This window comes from Balearica regulorum, chromosome 3 (genome assembly GCF_011004875.1).
Source record: "Balearica regulorum gibbericeps isolate bBalReg1 chromosome 3, bBalReg1.pri, whole genome shotgun sequence".
NCBI lineage: Eukaryota > Metazoa > Chordata > Aves > Gruiformes > Gruidae > Balearica > Balearica regulorum.
This window is the reverse complement of record NC_046186.1, coordinates 82,681,583-82,696,087: the sequence shown is the minus strand read 5'-3', so window position 1 is coordinate 82,696,087 and position 14,505 is coordinate 82,681,583. Positions and strand designations below refer to the sequence as shown.

General features: G+C 39.4%; 1 protein-coding gene across 1 annotated transcript in view; it reads right to left on the bottom strand.

Moving 5' to 3' along the window:
* Positions 1-2,758: 2,758 nt before the first annotated feature.
* KCNK1 (potassium two pore domain channel subfamily K member 1) overlaps positions 2,759-14,505 on the bottom strand; it is a 35,496-nt gene continuing 23,749 nt past the window's right edge. The window contains exons 2-3 of the mRNA XM_075748690.1: positions 8,275-8,670; positions 2,759-5,396 (exon numbers count right to left, since the gene is read on the bottom strand). Of these exons, the coding sequence (XP_075604805.1) occupies positions 5,137-5,396; positions 8,275-8,670 (656 nt within the window). The 3' untranslated portion in view covers positions 2,759-5,136. The remainder of the gene's footprint in view (positions 5,397-8,274; positions 8,671-14,505) is intronic.

The window sequence follows — 14,505 nt, the reverse complement described above, 5'->3', positions numbered from 1 at the left end:
GATTGGCACAAAATGGGTTTGAGGAGCTTTGAGCCTCCCATAAGAGTGGGTTCCTCACTTTTTATGGTACAGGTTCCACTTTTTCTAGACAGTGTGGACTTTAAAAAGGGAGGCAGCCCTAGTGTCCTGAGCCACATTTGCCTCTGGAAAGTTTCAGCAGTGTTGCTGACTTATGCTCCTGCTCAGGGGTCTGAACAGAGTGACCTTAACACAGAAAAACTTACTATGATAGCAAGTATAACTTGCTTCAGGGAGCACAGGGACCATCTACACTGGGGAAATGCCAAACTTTTCTTGGTTCATGGTACATACAGTGCAACTGAAGTAACAGAGAGCTGCAGACTATAGACAAATTGTGAAAAAGGGTAATTCCATTGAACTTCATTTCAGATGACTTTTGATAATGTCCTTTCTCTGGAAACATTTTCCTCTTACTCCTAGCGACAGGCAACGAAGCCAGGTGAAAACTATGTGGTCACTTAGCAGTCTGCCAGGATGGTTTTGTCCTGACGTTGGCTGTCAGCCCATGCAACTGCTCCCAGCCACATTGTCCCTCCTCGTTACCTCAGTCTGTCACTTGGCCCCAACTGCCGCACGTGAGGTAGTCTCACTGTCAGCTAAGGCAATGGCTCTGACAAACCGGCATTATCACCAGCAAAATAACTCTACATTGCAGCACTCATCATCACTGGCAACATGATGACCTTTGAAGATAATTGGGGCAAGAAATCCAGGGTAATAAGCAACTAGAATGGTAACTTAGGAATTAATGAGACTAACACAGTGGGCATTAAAATGACACACATTAAGTGCGTAATATACATTAGCGAGCATGTGAATTTGCAGAGCTAGCCACAGTGATTTCAAAAATTACTGTTTCTGTTTGAAACAAGTAACATGAAAATATACACTTTTTTGTCTATCTAGGAGCTTCTTGATATTATGATGACAGTTACTAGTAGAACTCTCCACATCATAGAACAGAAATCCTGTTCTTTTTTACTGGTGCACACCTGGAATAACACTGCTTCCAGCTACAGGAACTTTCTTTTGCTTCAGTAGAAAGCAGCATCTAGAAGAATGAATAATAATGGGGTAGCATTAGGGCAGTAATGTTTTTAGCAACTTACAGTTCATCTCAGTACACTTCTGACTACAAAGCAAATGGTAATGTGGAGTTGCAAGATTTGGCATTAGCAAACAGGTTTTGCATATGTTCCTACCCACTCAGAGGAGAGCAATGTCCAAGGAACAGCATGTAACAGGCCTTCTCGTGCTTTTCTTCCCTTTTTCAAGAACCCATCCCATGCTTTCATGGTTTTAGTGCTGCCCCACCTGGTTACTGCAAAGCCCTTAACTTGAAACTGCTTTCTGGGAAAGTAACAGGTAATCTTCATTTGATCCTGTGTAGTACAGTCTCTTACTGACCAAAACAGAGAGCACGCACATCAGTGCAGCACGTCTTCTACACAGCATACCTACACTGACTTTCCGTACCTCCTACATACTATCATAGATCAGGGCTGCACGTTGGTGGGAGCTAGAAGAATGTTCTGGGGAACTGTTGCTACATGCTTGCCCTCTCCCTACACAAGTTCACACATATCCGCTCTTGGCCGTTGCCAGAGACAAAATACTGAGCTAGACAAATATTTAGTGTAATCCAGAACTGCTGCTCTTGTGCAATTGCTCTGACATAAACACCCAACTAGGTAACTTTTGTATTACTGGCATTAAAACTGCAAACCACCCAAGTCTCTGAAGCAACCTACTTAGAAATAACTCATTTCAACCTTCAGCAAGTGTTGTGTTCACCCATACTAGGTGCAATTGGTGAACCTTCAAAGAAACTCTTAGGGAAGAGGGCATTTTCTCAAAGGGACAAACGTGGCTGTCACTCAGCTCCAAGATCAAAACTCAAGTGGGTTCTTCCATTTTCTTTCCCCCAGCACAACTGAATGGCCTGCCAGTTCTTTCCCTTGAAATAATATTAAAACACATTTAATGACTGAAAGACAATGAGAAGATGGCAAGTGTCATCAGTAGCATGGCAATAAAGCTATTAATGGGCTATAAGCCTGGATCAATGGAAGACACGAGAGTGAGGATAGGACCCAGGCACTTCTCTTCTTCGTACAAGTCATTTGCTCACAGTTCTAACTCCCTCTTGCAACTTTTATTTCAGCACTGTTGTTTTATGACCCATGCTCTCCATTTCGGTTTACACGCACCCACTTCACAGTTTGCCTCTGGGAAAGATAAGGACTTTATACTAAGGTTCTTGCACGATAATCTTTCTCCTTCTAATCTAGATTCCGGTTTAACTATTCTGATCTTGTGTGTTAGCTTCACATGAAGAAGTAAAAGCTGTAGAAAATGAAGGCAATTGTTTTCATCAGTGGTACTGGTAACCTGCAATGACAGTTTTTCAGATTTCCTCAAATATTGGAGTAGTTGGGTTATATTGGAGTAGTTAGGTTATAAAGACAAGATAAATGTTATGTCACTATTTTTTATTTGCTATAATCAGTCAGCATCTGAAAGAAAAACAAACACACTTCAGAATGCTTTTTTTCTATAGGAATAATCAACACAATACTAAGCTACAATTAATATCAAGGTTAGGTAACACACTCTGGCATTAATGGTCCCTCCTTGAGTTGAGGAAGACTGAGGGATGCACAATCTTGACAAACGCAGACAAGATTTTTGCACAGTATGTGCACGCACACACACTACTAAAGAAAATACTCCCCGCTTCATAGTGCAGGCAGGCAAAAGCCAGACTTTTTATTTAAGTTTAAAATAAGAAATACTCACCTACATCACAGTATACTGCTTAGTTTATCGCTTCTGCTTTGAATTCTGTGCTTTCATTTCACGTGTCTACATTTTGCAATTGTGTACACGCTGCAAAATTAACTTTATATATCATTTAGCATGTGTGCATATCCTTTAGAGCTTAATGTTACACTGAAATTAAAAGAAATCTTGAATTTTAAGGTACCGAAAACAAATCAATAAAATTCCACTGAAAAAAACCCAGTATAAATGTTTCTTGTAGTACAGTACTCTTAATTTTATGTCAGTGTCATTTTAATGCCATAGATTTCAATTATTCACTCTATAAAGAGAAGCCTAGGGAAAAAAATTATCTAAAATGCCATTTCTAAGTCTGTTAAACTCTGGTGATTTGATATATGTACAGTATATAAATATATTTATGTATATATGTACATATATATTGGTTAACATTCATTATAAATAGAACTGTGTTAACTTAAGCAGTATAAAAATAGCCACTTTCCTGGGAACATGCAAACACAGTATGCTCTCACCTAATCTATAAAACCCAAACCAACCAAAACCTTTAGCTCTGGTTTTCTATAAATATAAATTTTAATTGAAGACTTTCAGATCATTTAACCATAAAGTAAGTTTTTCCAGTAAAGATACAAAATTCTGTTTGATGCTAGCTATAATTAAGCTCAAACACAGTATATTTTGGGTTATTTACTTTCAAGTATTTTTCCCACGTGCGCTAAATCTAGACACACTGCATTTTTTTTTTCTTTTACAGTAAAATGTTATTCAGCTCTAAACACTAAAAGCCAAATTACAGGCAATCTGGCATGCTTGCACTGCAGGGAAAAGGCTCTCCTCTACACTAATCCTATGTGGGAGGCTGTCCTAATATGGCTATTTGTGCTCCAGATCTTTTGTTCATTGCAAGGCATTATCAAGATTCCCATATTGTAGATTCTTAAGGCCAGAAGAGAGAGTACTACAACCACTTAAGTCTCATCTCCTGCTCACTGGAATTCACTCCGAGGTCCCTGCGTTCAGCACAGTGACTGGTAGCTGGACTAAAACGCCTCTCCTGTTACAGCCAAAGAGGTTTCGGCTTCAGAAGTTGAGCGAGATCTTGACTTTTTAGTGACTTTTCCCAAGGGGAAAAAATTTCGGTTCCATCTGAACCAAATGTGACATTTTTCCTTTTTTCTTGCCATATGAAAAACTGAAAAATTGTTTTGCCCTGAAACATTCCCTTCTCCTTCAAAGTGCTCTGCGTACTAGTTAGAAAAGCAAAAGCAGAAAAAGGGGCTCCGTTCAAAGGTGACACTATTCCTGTTCCTCCACTCACTCAGGTCAGCGGAGAGCATGCACTGGGCTGAACTGCAGAAGGAACAGTGTTGAGTCCTGCTGCTGCTGAACAGATTTCAACCATCTACTAGAACGCTGTAAGCACATGACTATGCCAATTGTGGCATATGCTGACTCATTCTATTCCACATAGCTAAAAACCCACTGCGTCCCCATATCAGAAGACAGAACTGAAATGCAGCTGTCTCCCTTCCCTACAACCCCATCTCACCCAGCCCTTTGAATTGGTCTTGCTATCTCTCAAGAGTTTACAAAAGTATTTCATACAAAGACAAACAGCATGGAAGACTCAAGGCACACTCTCTTCAGGACAATATTTTTCTTGTGATTAGGGGACCTTTTAAGGAAGTAGGAAATTTGAATGTAAATTGCATGGGCAAAGGAAGGACCAGAGCCTTGTTTTTTCATTGCTAGAATTATTATTTGCACCTGCAAGTTAATGGGTAACAGAGGGATGATCTAGATACTCCCCCCTCCAGCAGATCTATAGACATTGCTCTGGAAATGTCTTCCAGATTAAGATATTTGGTGTGTTTGGATTAAATCTGTGACTACACTTCTGACAATCAAAAGTGCACATCCCAAAATTTACTATGTCACCCAGTTGCAAGATGGGGCGTGCACCTAAATGAGTTGGATGCAGTGAAGGCCTACTCTCCTAAAGATGTTGGATGAAGTTGCTTGTGCAAGCCTTTCTCTCTGGCACCTCTGAAAGTGGCACACCTAACTCCTTATGCCTCAAGCAAAATGGCCTAATGTTTCCAGCCACATCCTACATGTTTTTCCCTATTCCCAGGGTGTCTCCCACATTTTTCCCAGAAGTCTTTTTTTACGTCAGAAGTGATGAATCCTTGTTAAAGTAGTACAGTCTTCCAGCTTTTATATTTTCAGAAAAAAAATAATAATGAGGCGTTCTATTTCTTATGGTAAGTAGCATAAATGCACCAAAACAATGGTATGGATACCCCTGCATTAATTGTTTAGAGAGCTGTCATTGGAAGTCGGGGACTGGGAAGTCACAAAGGGCTCGTTTGCCTTCTGATCATCCTTCATGGAGGCTGCTTGGTCTGAGATGGAAGAGAAGGAGAGCTGGTCATGTTCCATTATATGCACTTGGTCCTCTTCCTTGTCCTTCTTCACATAAAACAACTTCCTAAACTTTTTGAGCTCATGGAGTTCACAGAAAGTCTCGAGAACCACCAACATCGCGATAAGGCCCAGTAACAGATAACCTGAGTACAAAAAAAAAAAAAAAAAAGTGTTTTATTAGCAAATTAAGTGAGGCTAGAACAGTTTTAACCCTATAACTCTTCCCACCCTTGTCATCTCTGACCAGTATGTTAATTTTCTTTATGACCCAGTTTCAGAGCTCTGTAACCCACTTTGGATTGTCAAATTCTTTTTCTCCTTTTTCATTTACAAGACCTCACACAATCAAAAAAAGTAATGCTAGTGGCTTTAATTCTGTTACAAATGTACAGGAGAAAAATACATAAAGGCATTAAATGAAACAGAATACTAAAATTTAACTCATGCTCCCCCACTTACTTATGACCTTCATGGTTAAGTGCTCTTCAAAATATTTTAGTTCCCTTAATATTCCTACATGTTACATATAAAAGTAAAAATATGGCAGCTCATTATGGTTACTTGTTGTTTGTACCAGTTTAGCAGGGCAAATCACTTATATTTCATGAAAACTTGATTTATTTTCCTTTAAAATTATAAGAAGATACGCAACACTCTGAAATGAGTGGAAAAACAAAGCAACTAGAAATGCGTACAAAATCAATAAAATCCAAAAGAAAAATTACTGTAAGATTACTGCTGATATTTTAAAAACCTGACAAAGTTGCTATATCTGATGACACCTTGAAGATTGCTTGTAATGTTTTACTAACATACATAAACAATCCAAACTTGGAAGTGTTACTTAAATGATATTATTGATGACTTTGGTGGTGTACTGACTCTGATTTTTAAAGGTAACAGTCAATTCTCATAGACTGAGACTTTTGGAAATGGAGCTTTGTATGGTTAACAGCCCACTGTGCTTTTTTTTTTTCCCCTCTCCAAACATATGCATCTAGAATTTGAGGGAAGGTGTTAAAATGAGCATTTCTTAATGTGAATGTTTCATTAGATCCCTGCTACTGATCATTACAATTTAATGAGAAGCATGACTACTTGAATATTCTATCATTTCAATGAGTAAATCAAGCAGAAGCTAAGTGTATAATTATTAGTACAACATGCTCATCCAAAGGCTGAACATTAAATGTGCTGAAATACCAACACAGATTAATTATTATAGTCTACATATGGTCGCTGTTCTGTTACCTAAAGGCATAAATATTTCACCTGTAGTTACACATTATTCACCAGCAACAACACTCTTCTTTTCCTTCCAGGAGCACCACTAAATCAATATTGCAATACCAGGTACTGATCTAAATTTGCACTACTGCTAAAATTTATAAATTGTTTTTAAGTTTTGTCTCATGACATCAAATGGGAGCTATGCATTAATGCAAGGAAGAAGTGACAAAGCTATGCCAATTAAAAGACATCTATAAATCTGCACTGAGAATTCTGTAATTATCTCTGAAACTTAGTCCAGCTGATCACCACTTGATTTAGAACAGGACTTGTGTTCTCCTAAAAATTCTTGAAAAGCCTGTAGCACTCATTAAGCGTTTCCTGATGTAAAACTCAAAAACTTCTCTTGAAGAAAATTTAAGTTCAGCAAGAGAAAACATTTTATACATCCTGTTTGGTTCCTTGAATTGTTCACATGAAAGGAAAAGAATAATTTAAAAGTTATGACCTTAAAACCTGTTGAAATTAAATATTCTAAGGTCATAATTTTGCCTAAAAGCTACTTTTTCCTTTTAGTATTGCCTGCAATTTATTTCATAAGTTGAAAAAGGATGATCTGAGCCATAATGTTTTCTTCTGATTTTGAGTTTTCAGAATAGCTAGGATTTTTACAAGGCCTTTACTAAGTGTGACTTCCACCATTCACTTCATTATTTAACATCCTCAAATCAACTCTACAGATCAACAGGGTAATAAAAGCTACTGCTGGTAGGATAAACATAATGGGTAGAGGGGCAAATCTCCTGCAATGACAACAGGCTTGGCAGGAGAATAAAGTGCTCTGTTGGCTAGTTCAAGGCCCTGCTTCAAGGAATGAAAATTCAAGGCCCAATCTTTCTTTAGGTAAAACACAAAACCAAATTAATGGACACTTTGCCTACATTAAGATTGCTGGATCATGCACAGGAGCACAGACAAATGCATACCAACCTAAGAAATGGACCTGACAATAAAGGTTTGTTTTGGCCATTCAGATCTCTTAACTGGTGCGTCTCATGACCCAGGACTGCACGGACTGAAGTCATATCAAAAACTGGGATGCTTCAAAACACTATCACTGGAGAATACAGCCCTCAGCATACATTCATTCAGAATACCAACATAAAGATAATTTTCGTAGCTCTACTTTGATCAAATCACTGATCACTGTGCCTCTCTTCTGTGTCAAACATAATTAAACAATTTAAATTTAACATTCATGGTCTTGCTTTGCTATCATCCTGGTCTACTTGTCTCTCTGACAGCTAGTATGTGCCAGTGCCAGTGCCAGCTTCAGCTACCTCCTGTTATAACTGGAGCCAGAAACTTTGCTATTCTGCTGCATTTCCCATTGCTCCTCAATTTGTCTCTGTCCACCTGTCATCTCACCTTACGACATGACCTTAAGTTACAAGGATCATCTTCCTGGCTCTGTGATGCACTCAAATCTTAGCCCAAGATGCTTGTAACAATTTTTGTAACAGTAATGTGAGCATTTTTTTGTACTATTAATAAGAGAGTAAGTAGCTATGGTTTAGCACAATAGAATTCTGGTTTTGGCTTCTTCTTTCTTAACTAAGCAAGCTGACCTTATTTAAAGATTTCCTCTTTGCACAGCTACCTACAATGCCCAGTTTGCTAGCTGACAGCTCACAAAACAATGACCATGCACAGAATGGAGAGGGAAAGCCTGATTTTTTATTTTATTTTTTATAAAATGTCTTTTATTTAGCCGGTTAGTTTGACACTTACAAGTAATTCCGATTTTATATAGCTCTCGGAATTTTTGATTGTAGCCTTCTCCCGGCACATAGTCTCCAAGGCCAATGGTGCTCAGGGAAATGAAACAAAAGTAAAAAGATTCCAAAAAATTCCAGTCATCTTCCAGAACAGAAAATATTGCTGCTGGGATTAAGAAGAAGCACGAGACGGTGATGAACCCAAGGACTATAGCGTGGATGATTGCAACAACCTGCTTGGAGAAACCCCAGCGAATGTGGAAATACAGTACAGGCCGCCTGGTGACATATACTATGATGCGCTGTACCACTGCTGTCAGGAAAAGCAGTGTAAATGGGATCCCAATGACTGAGTAGATGATGCAGAAGGCCTTTCCCCCATCAGATAAAGGCACTGTGTGTCCATAACCTGGAACAAAGCAGAAGAGGCAGAGGTTGAGCTAAAGCTAGGAGCTCACGTACCAATTGGATATTTGCTATACTGTGTGAGAAAAAAGAACAACCACTTCGTTATTGCTAATTCTGAATTCTGCTACTCTTGACAAATGCTGTTCAAAGGTCTGTTTTAAGCAGGCAAACAAAGCCTAAGTACTAGCAATAAGCAAGTAAAAATAAAAAAATATGGGTTTTTATTTCAAAATTGTAAACATAATTTTATAAATGCTTTTTTGGAGAAGTAATGCCTAGTCAGGATTGGGAACCTATGCCAGGAAATCTGTGTTTTATTCTAGGTTTTCCTGCTGACCTTTCTGTTTAATTTTAGAGAGTGATGTAACTTCTTTTACCCACCTTGTCAAGTGGAAAGATCCATACTTCAGAAAAATGTTCCTACATCCACTTTGTAGTAAAACACTCTAAGACCTTTTGTGAAAATAATTTAAATTACATAGAGGTATTATAATCAGCATTCCACACAATATAATTCCATGCTTCTGCAAGGTGTTTAGATGATAATCCATCAAAGATATCTAAAAGCAGAACAAATGTTTTCACAGCAAAACTCCTGGGATCTAACCACTGTGGCTGGACTTTTTCTTAGTCATTTACACAGGAAATGTACTAATAGCGACCTGTTCAGAGTGCAGGAATGTGTCCACTGGTGTACTGGCTGATCATGGCCAGCAATCTCAATTCCACAAATGTGTGCAATTACACTTGTACGCAGCGCAAGCAGCTACGCTGCCAAAGCACACTCTGCCAGGCAGCCTAGTTCTAAATGTAAATCATAGGCACAGAAAAGAACAGTAAATCCAGCATAAATCAGGAATGCTTTCTTCTGTTTGCCAACCAAAAAATGAGTATTTTGTTTTCGTTGCAGCAAGGATGAGGAAATCTCTTGAACTCTACTTCGGGTAGTCTTTACACTGGTATCAAACCAAGCAAGTGCAGACAGGCCCTAGTAATTCTGCAGCCCCAAATCTGCCAGTTCATTTGGGTTACGTTAGTGCTGTACAACGAGGCATTTTCCAGAGCTACTGCAAGTAGCTATCTTGAGGAGTCCAGGCAGAGTCCAGTGCATACAGGGTTGTGCTGCTTCTGATTTCTGAAGTGGGCTCACTCTGCACTCGCCCAGTCTGCCCAGTGCAGCACTGGACCAGGCAGACATTTTCCAAGGACTCCCGGGAACCCCCTGCCTGCTCCTCTGTGAAACCGGCTGCTCAGCAAGCCCCTTTGGGTTTTATATGAGCACGGGAGAGACAGTAGAAGCATTGCTCCTTTAAGTTTTCCAGCAAAGTAAGAAAAGGAAATTATCTTTTCATTTAAGATCCATAGAGATACTTCCAGACAATGAAAGACGGGCAAAATATCTTATCATTAGAACATACAAAGTCTTAGAGAAGAAACGCATGCAGTGTGGTTTCTCTGTGTTGACTAACCCGACAGGAAACCAGTTGTATTTGAATTTTAATGACATTATGAATAATTTACCAAAGCTGAGTCTTTTGAAAAAGAAAGAAAAACGTATTAATTAATGGCTTGTTTTCTTGCTCACCTTCCGTTTGCTTTATCCACTTTGAGATAACAGAACTGGAATTGCACAGAGCATGCCAGATGCAGCTGAATCCGATTCATGAAGCTGCAGCGAAGGTTTCTCACCTTGCATTCTACTCCATCCCTAATAACACTGGACATTTGACTGGCATTTCTGACTTCCACTGAGCTGACACTTTCTTGGCCCTGTCTATCAGAACCCCAAGATCTTGCCCCTCAGAGGTATCCAGGGATCCACCAGTGCAGATCCCATCACTTCATATGTGAAACTATGACTGGTTTTGCTGTGTGCATGACTTAACATCTTACCCACACTCATTTTTAAGTACCATTTTATTGCCCAGTTGCCCTGCGGCTCTTCCATCATCCTTACCGCCTTAAATAATTTTGTGTCTTTAGTAAACTTTGTTACCTCCCTCTTCCAGGTAATTTATGAATGTGTTGAACAGCACATGCCCCAACCCAGGCCTCCAAGGAACAACCCTTGTGACATTCCCCTACTTCAAGAACTAACCATTTTCTCCTACTCTGTTTTCTCTCTTTCCCTATCACACATCCATATTAGGACCAGCCTCAGTTGCTTTGTTTTCCTGAAAGCATTTTGTGACAGGCAATCAACGCCAAATTTGGAAGAGAAGATAGATGTGTGCTTTGAGTAGATCATAAGGCACCTAAAACTGACCCATATGACACAAACATAAAAAAAGCAAACTGCAGTGCTCCGTCACATCAAGGTGTCTTCAGTAAAGCAGAACTAGAGGTGTGTTATTTGAGTAAGACACAGATCAGACCTCATCTGGACTAATCGACCTCACTCTGTATACCCACACTTAAAGAATGAATTCACACTGGAAGAAGAGCAGAGAAAGGTTACTGAAACCATCAGGGGAATAGAGACTATTTTAGAAGAGGAAGATAAAAAGTGGTTGGCTTCCTTGGCACAGCTGAATGGAGGCTGAAAAGTGATATAGTATCTCCCTGTTAATGCGTCAGCATACAAGTACTATCAAGGGAAAAGAAATGCTTTAGATGAAGACTAATATTGCCACACAAACAAATAGCTCTGATGTAGCATGAATAAATTTAGTCTAGAAATTAGAAAAAGGTTTTTAAGCTTCAGAGAAGAGTTCTGGAGCAGCCATCCACTTTCCGTACTGGGGAAAGAACTCAACTATGTTTAAAATGGAGCCTGATGAAGCTTGGTAACTTTATGGATGGTGCAATATCACAAGGCTATATATGACAAGCTGAAACTGATATTGCAGGCCTAGAAAGTCCTTTGCAAGCTCCAGGTTCCTAAGTTTAACATATGTTTGCACTGTACAATTAATCTGAGCTTTCATTAATTTGAACCTAAACATCTGCATCATGCGTACAAAAAAAATAAATCTCTGACACATTTGTTGGTTCATTATGCACTGAGCAGGTTGATGGGGATTTGATCCCAGCCTCTGCACTGACCCAGGCAGCAATCAGCTCATTTCTTGGTGAGGAGGGGTTCTGTTACCTCTCCAATACTGCTCTCGTAACTCCTTCTGAAGGACTGACATTATCTTTCCAGGTGCTACACTGTATGCACCCAGACTCAGAGGAAAATGTAGAATGAGAAAGACTTTACTACAGGAAATTCGCAACAATTCGTTACATTAAACTAGGTGCTCAGACTAGCCTTCCTGGTTAACTCTTACAGCAATTTTCCTAATTCACAGAATTAGTTGAGGTGCCTGAAGCAGATGCTACCTTTTAAGGTCTGCTCTGCCGTTCTGGTGAGGTTGTCACATCACTTAAGGGACAGCTGAGGGGATTGTGTATCTGCTCCTCAGCTGCTAACAGTTACAGGAAGAGCAGTTACTAACAGTTACTAAAGAGCTGTGACAGTTTCAGACTAAGGAAAGCTTAGATGCTCCACTCAACCAGCAGCAGTAAAAGGATGACATCTTCCAAAAGCAATGGATGAATGATCAATGTTTGCTTGCTACTCAGGATACAGAATCACTGCTTGGGAGTGATTATATTGAAAAGCTTGAGCTAAACCAGTCACAATTTATGAGGCTGTGGCAAGTGGGGAGGAAAAAGATCCATATTTTTTCCCAGTATGAAATTGCTTTTCTGTGACTTTTCCTAACAAAGCCTATAATCTTAGTCATCACTGTACAAAAGTCATTAAAAAAACCCAACACAGCCATACATTAAAAAAGAGGAAATTACAGATCCTAGGCAGGAGATACTCCATGTCTGCTTTCAGACATTTGTGCTCTATTGCCTCCCATCTCTGCTCCTGCACCTGTTTGTAGCTTCTTTGTACTATAACCTCTTCAGGGAAATTCCCTTCTATAATCCTTCTGTAAAGTGCCTAGCACATGCTAGTTCTACATAAATAATAGATAACAAAATGTATGCCAAATTCCTTTTTTTCAGTGGAAACTACCATGTTCAGAAGCATTACAATCACAAACCTAGGATATTCTTTTTGTTACGAGAAAAGGATGCTCACAAAAAGGGGACTACTTATGAAGACATTTCTTCGTTCTATTAAGGAGACTTGCTTTGGGTGACTAGAATTAAATTGCCCATGTAGCATATCTGATAACTGTATTACTGATTATGAAGACAGACAAGATGTACTGAATGCTGTATTTTCATATGTATAATGCAAATATCAGATAACAATCACCTGTTTAAAAGCACTGACCTTTGAAAAACCAAACCCCCAGATAACCTGCCCAAACTCAGAAGCAAAGTGACACCAGAGATAAAAGGATATTACGCACATATAATCCCTTCTATTGTCTATTCATAGCTTAGAGGTACCATTCCTTCAAAACAGCTCACAGGAGAAAAAAAACCAAAAACATGTGCAAGACCAGCAGTTTCTGCCAAATTAAATAAGATCAACATTCCATCTGGCTCAGTGTCTTCAGACAGACCATATTTGATTGATCATACAAAGAGCAAAACCCCCCAAGGTGTACAGTTGGGTTTCAGTTCTGTTCACATATGGGAATTTTTTCCTTAAAAGTCATTTACTCTCTTATGACTTGGAAGACTTCTACTGTTGTAAGTTTACATAAATATACAAGACATCTTTATCTGTTCTGATGTAATTTTGAATGTCATCATAGTCTACAAAAGTGCTTATTTTAAAAAATAATTTTAAATGCTTAAATCTTTTTACATTGATCTTGGTGCTGTCAGTTATACAGGTCAATTATGTGTTCAATAAAATATTTACTCTTCCATTTGCTGTCTTTCAAGTTAGTCTTTTGCTCATATATCCTTCTAAAAAGGCTTGGTCATGACTATTTTATACTTTTCAGTGGTTTGTATCCCTCCTTGTGCAAGTTCCTCTTTTAGTTATTTTCTCTTCTGTCTTACCTGCATCAAATTGTTCCTGTTAGATCACTTTCTAAAGAAATATGCAGAATTGATCATTGTATTCCAGGTAAGATGTATTCTCTCCCTCCATTTTTATAAACCATCACACTGTTTTCCGTAGTCTCTAGATAGCTTGCAACAATGTCCAACTCATAACAGCCTGTATCAAACTCAGCATGGTGTACATGCATTTCACAGTACTCTTCCATCCTGTTAGCTTGGCACACGTTGGCACTGGGTGTTATCTCCTTTCATCCTTCTCAGATACTGCTTTGACCAATCTGAGTAGTTCTGTAGCATCACCGCTTTGTCTTTCTGTAGTTCAGTTCCTCCTGTAGCTCATTCATTGGTCCTCTCTCCAATAAGAAAGAGTGGCCTTCTTACAGGTCTTTCAGGACCCTGATAGGAGCATTTAGTGCCAGAGTGCAGAGGTGCTGCAATTCTGTGTTGTGATAACCCAGCCTGGACTTCCACACAGAAGACCCCAGAGGCCGCCCGAAGGGCAGATGTTGGAGTGTTGTAAATGGATCTGACATCAGGTGAGACAAGCAACAAGCAAAGAGAGGTGCCACAGCCCTTGAAAAGTTTCCCCTAGACAGCCTCTTCCAGGCTATGGTGATGAAGCCTGGAAGGTGCGTATGCAGGCTGCAGCACTCCCTCTTTCTCTTGCCCCTCTGTTACATTCCTGGGGCATTGGCTGTCCATGATTGCTCTCATGGGCTGGTCCCATGAATGGGGACCACTGTCCACAGCATTAAAGCTCACTCTTCTCCCTTCATGAATTAAACACTCAATGGTTTTGTGCTGTCTGTTTTCTTCTGCCAGGTACTCTTCTCCCTCTTTCCTGCCACAGGTTTTGTCAAGCCACTGCTCCCTC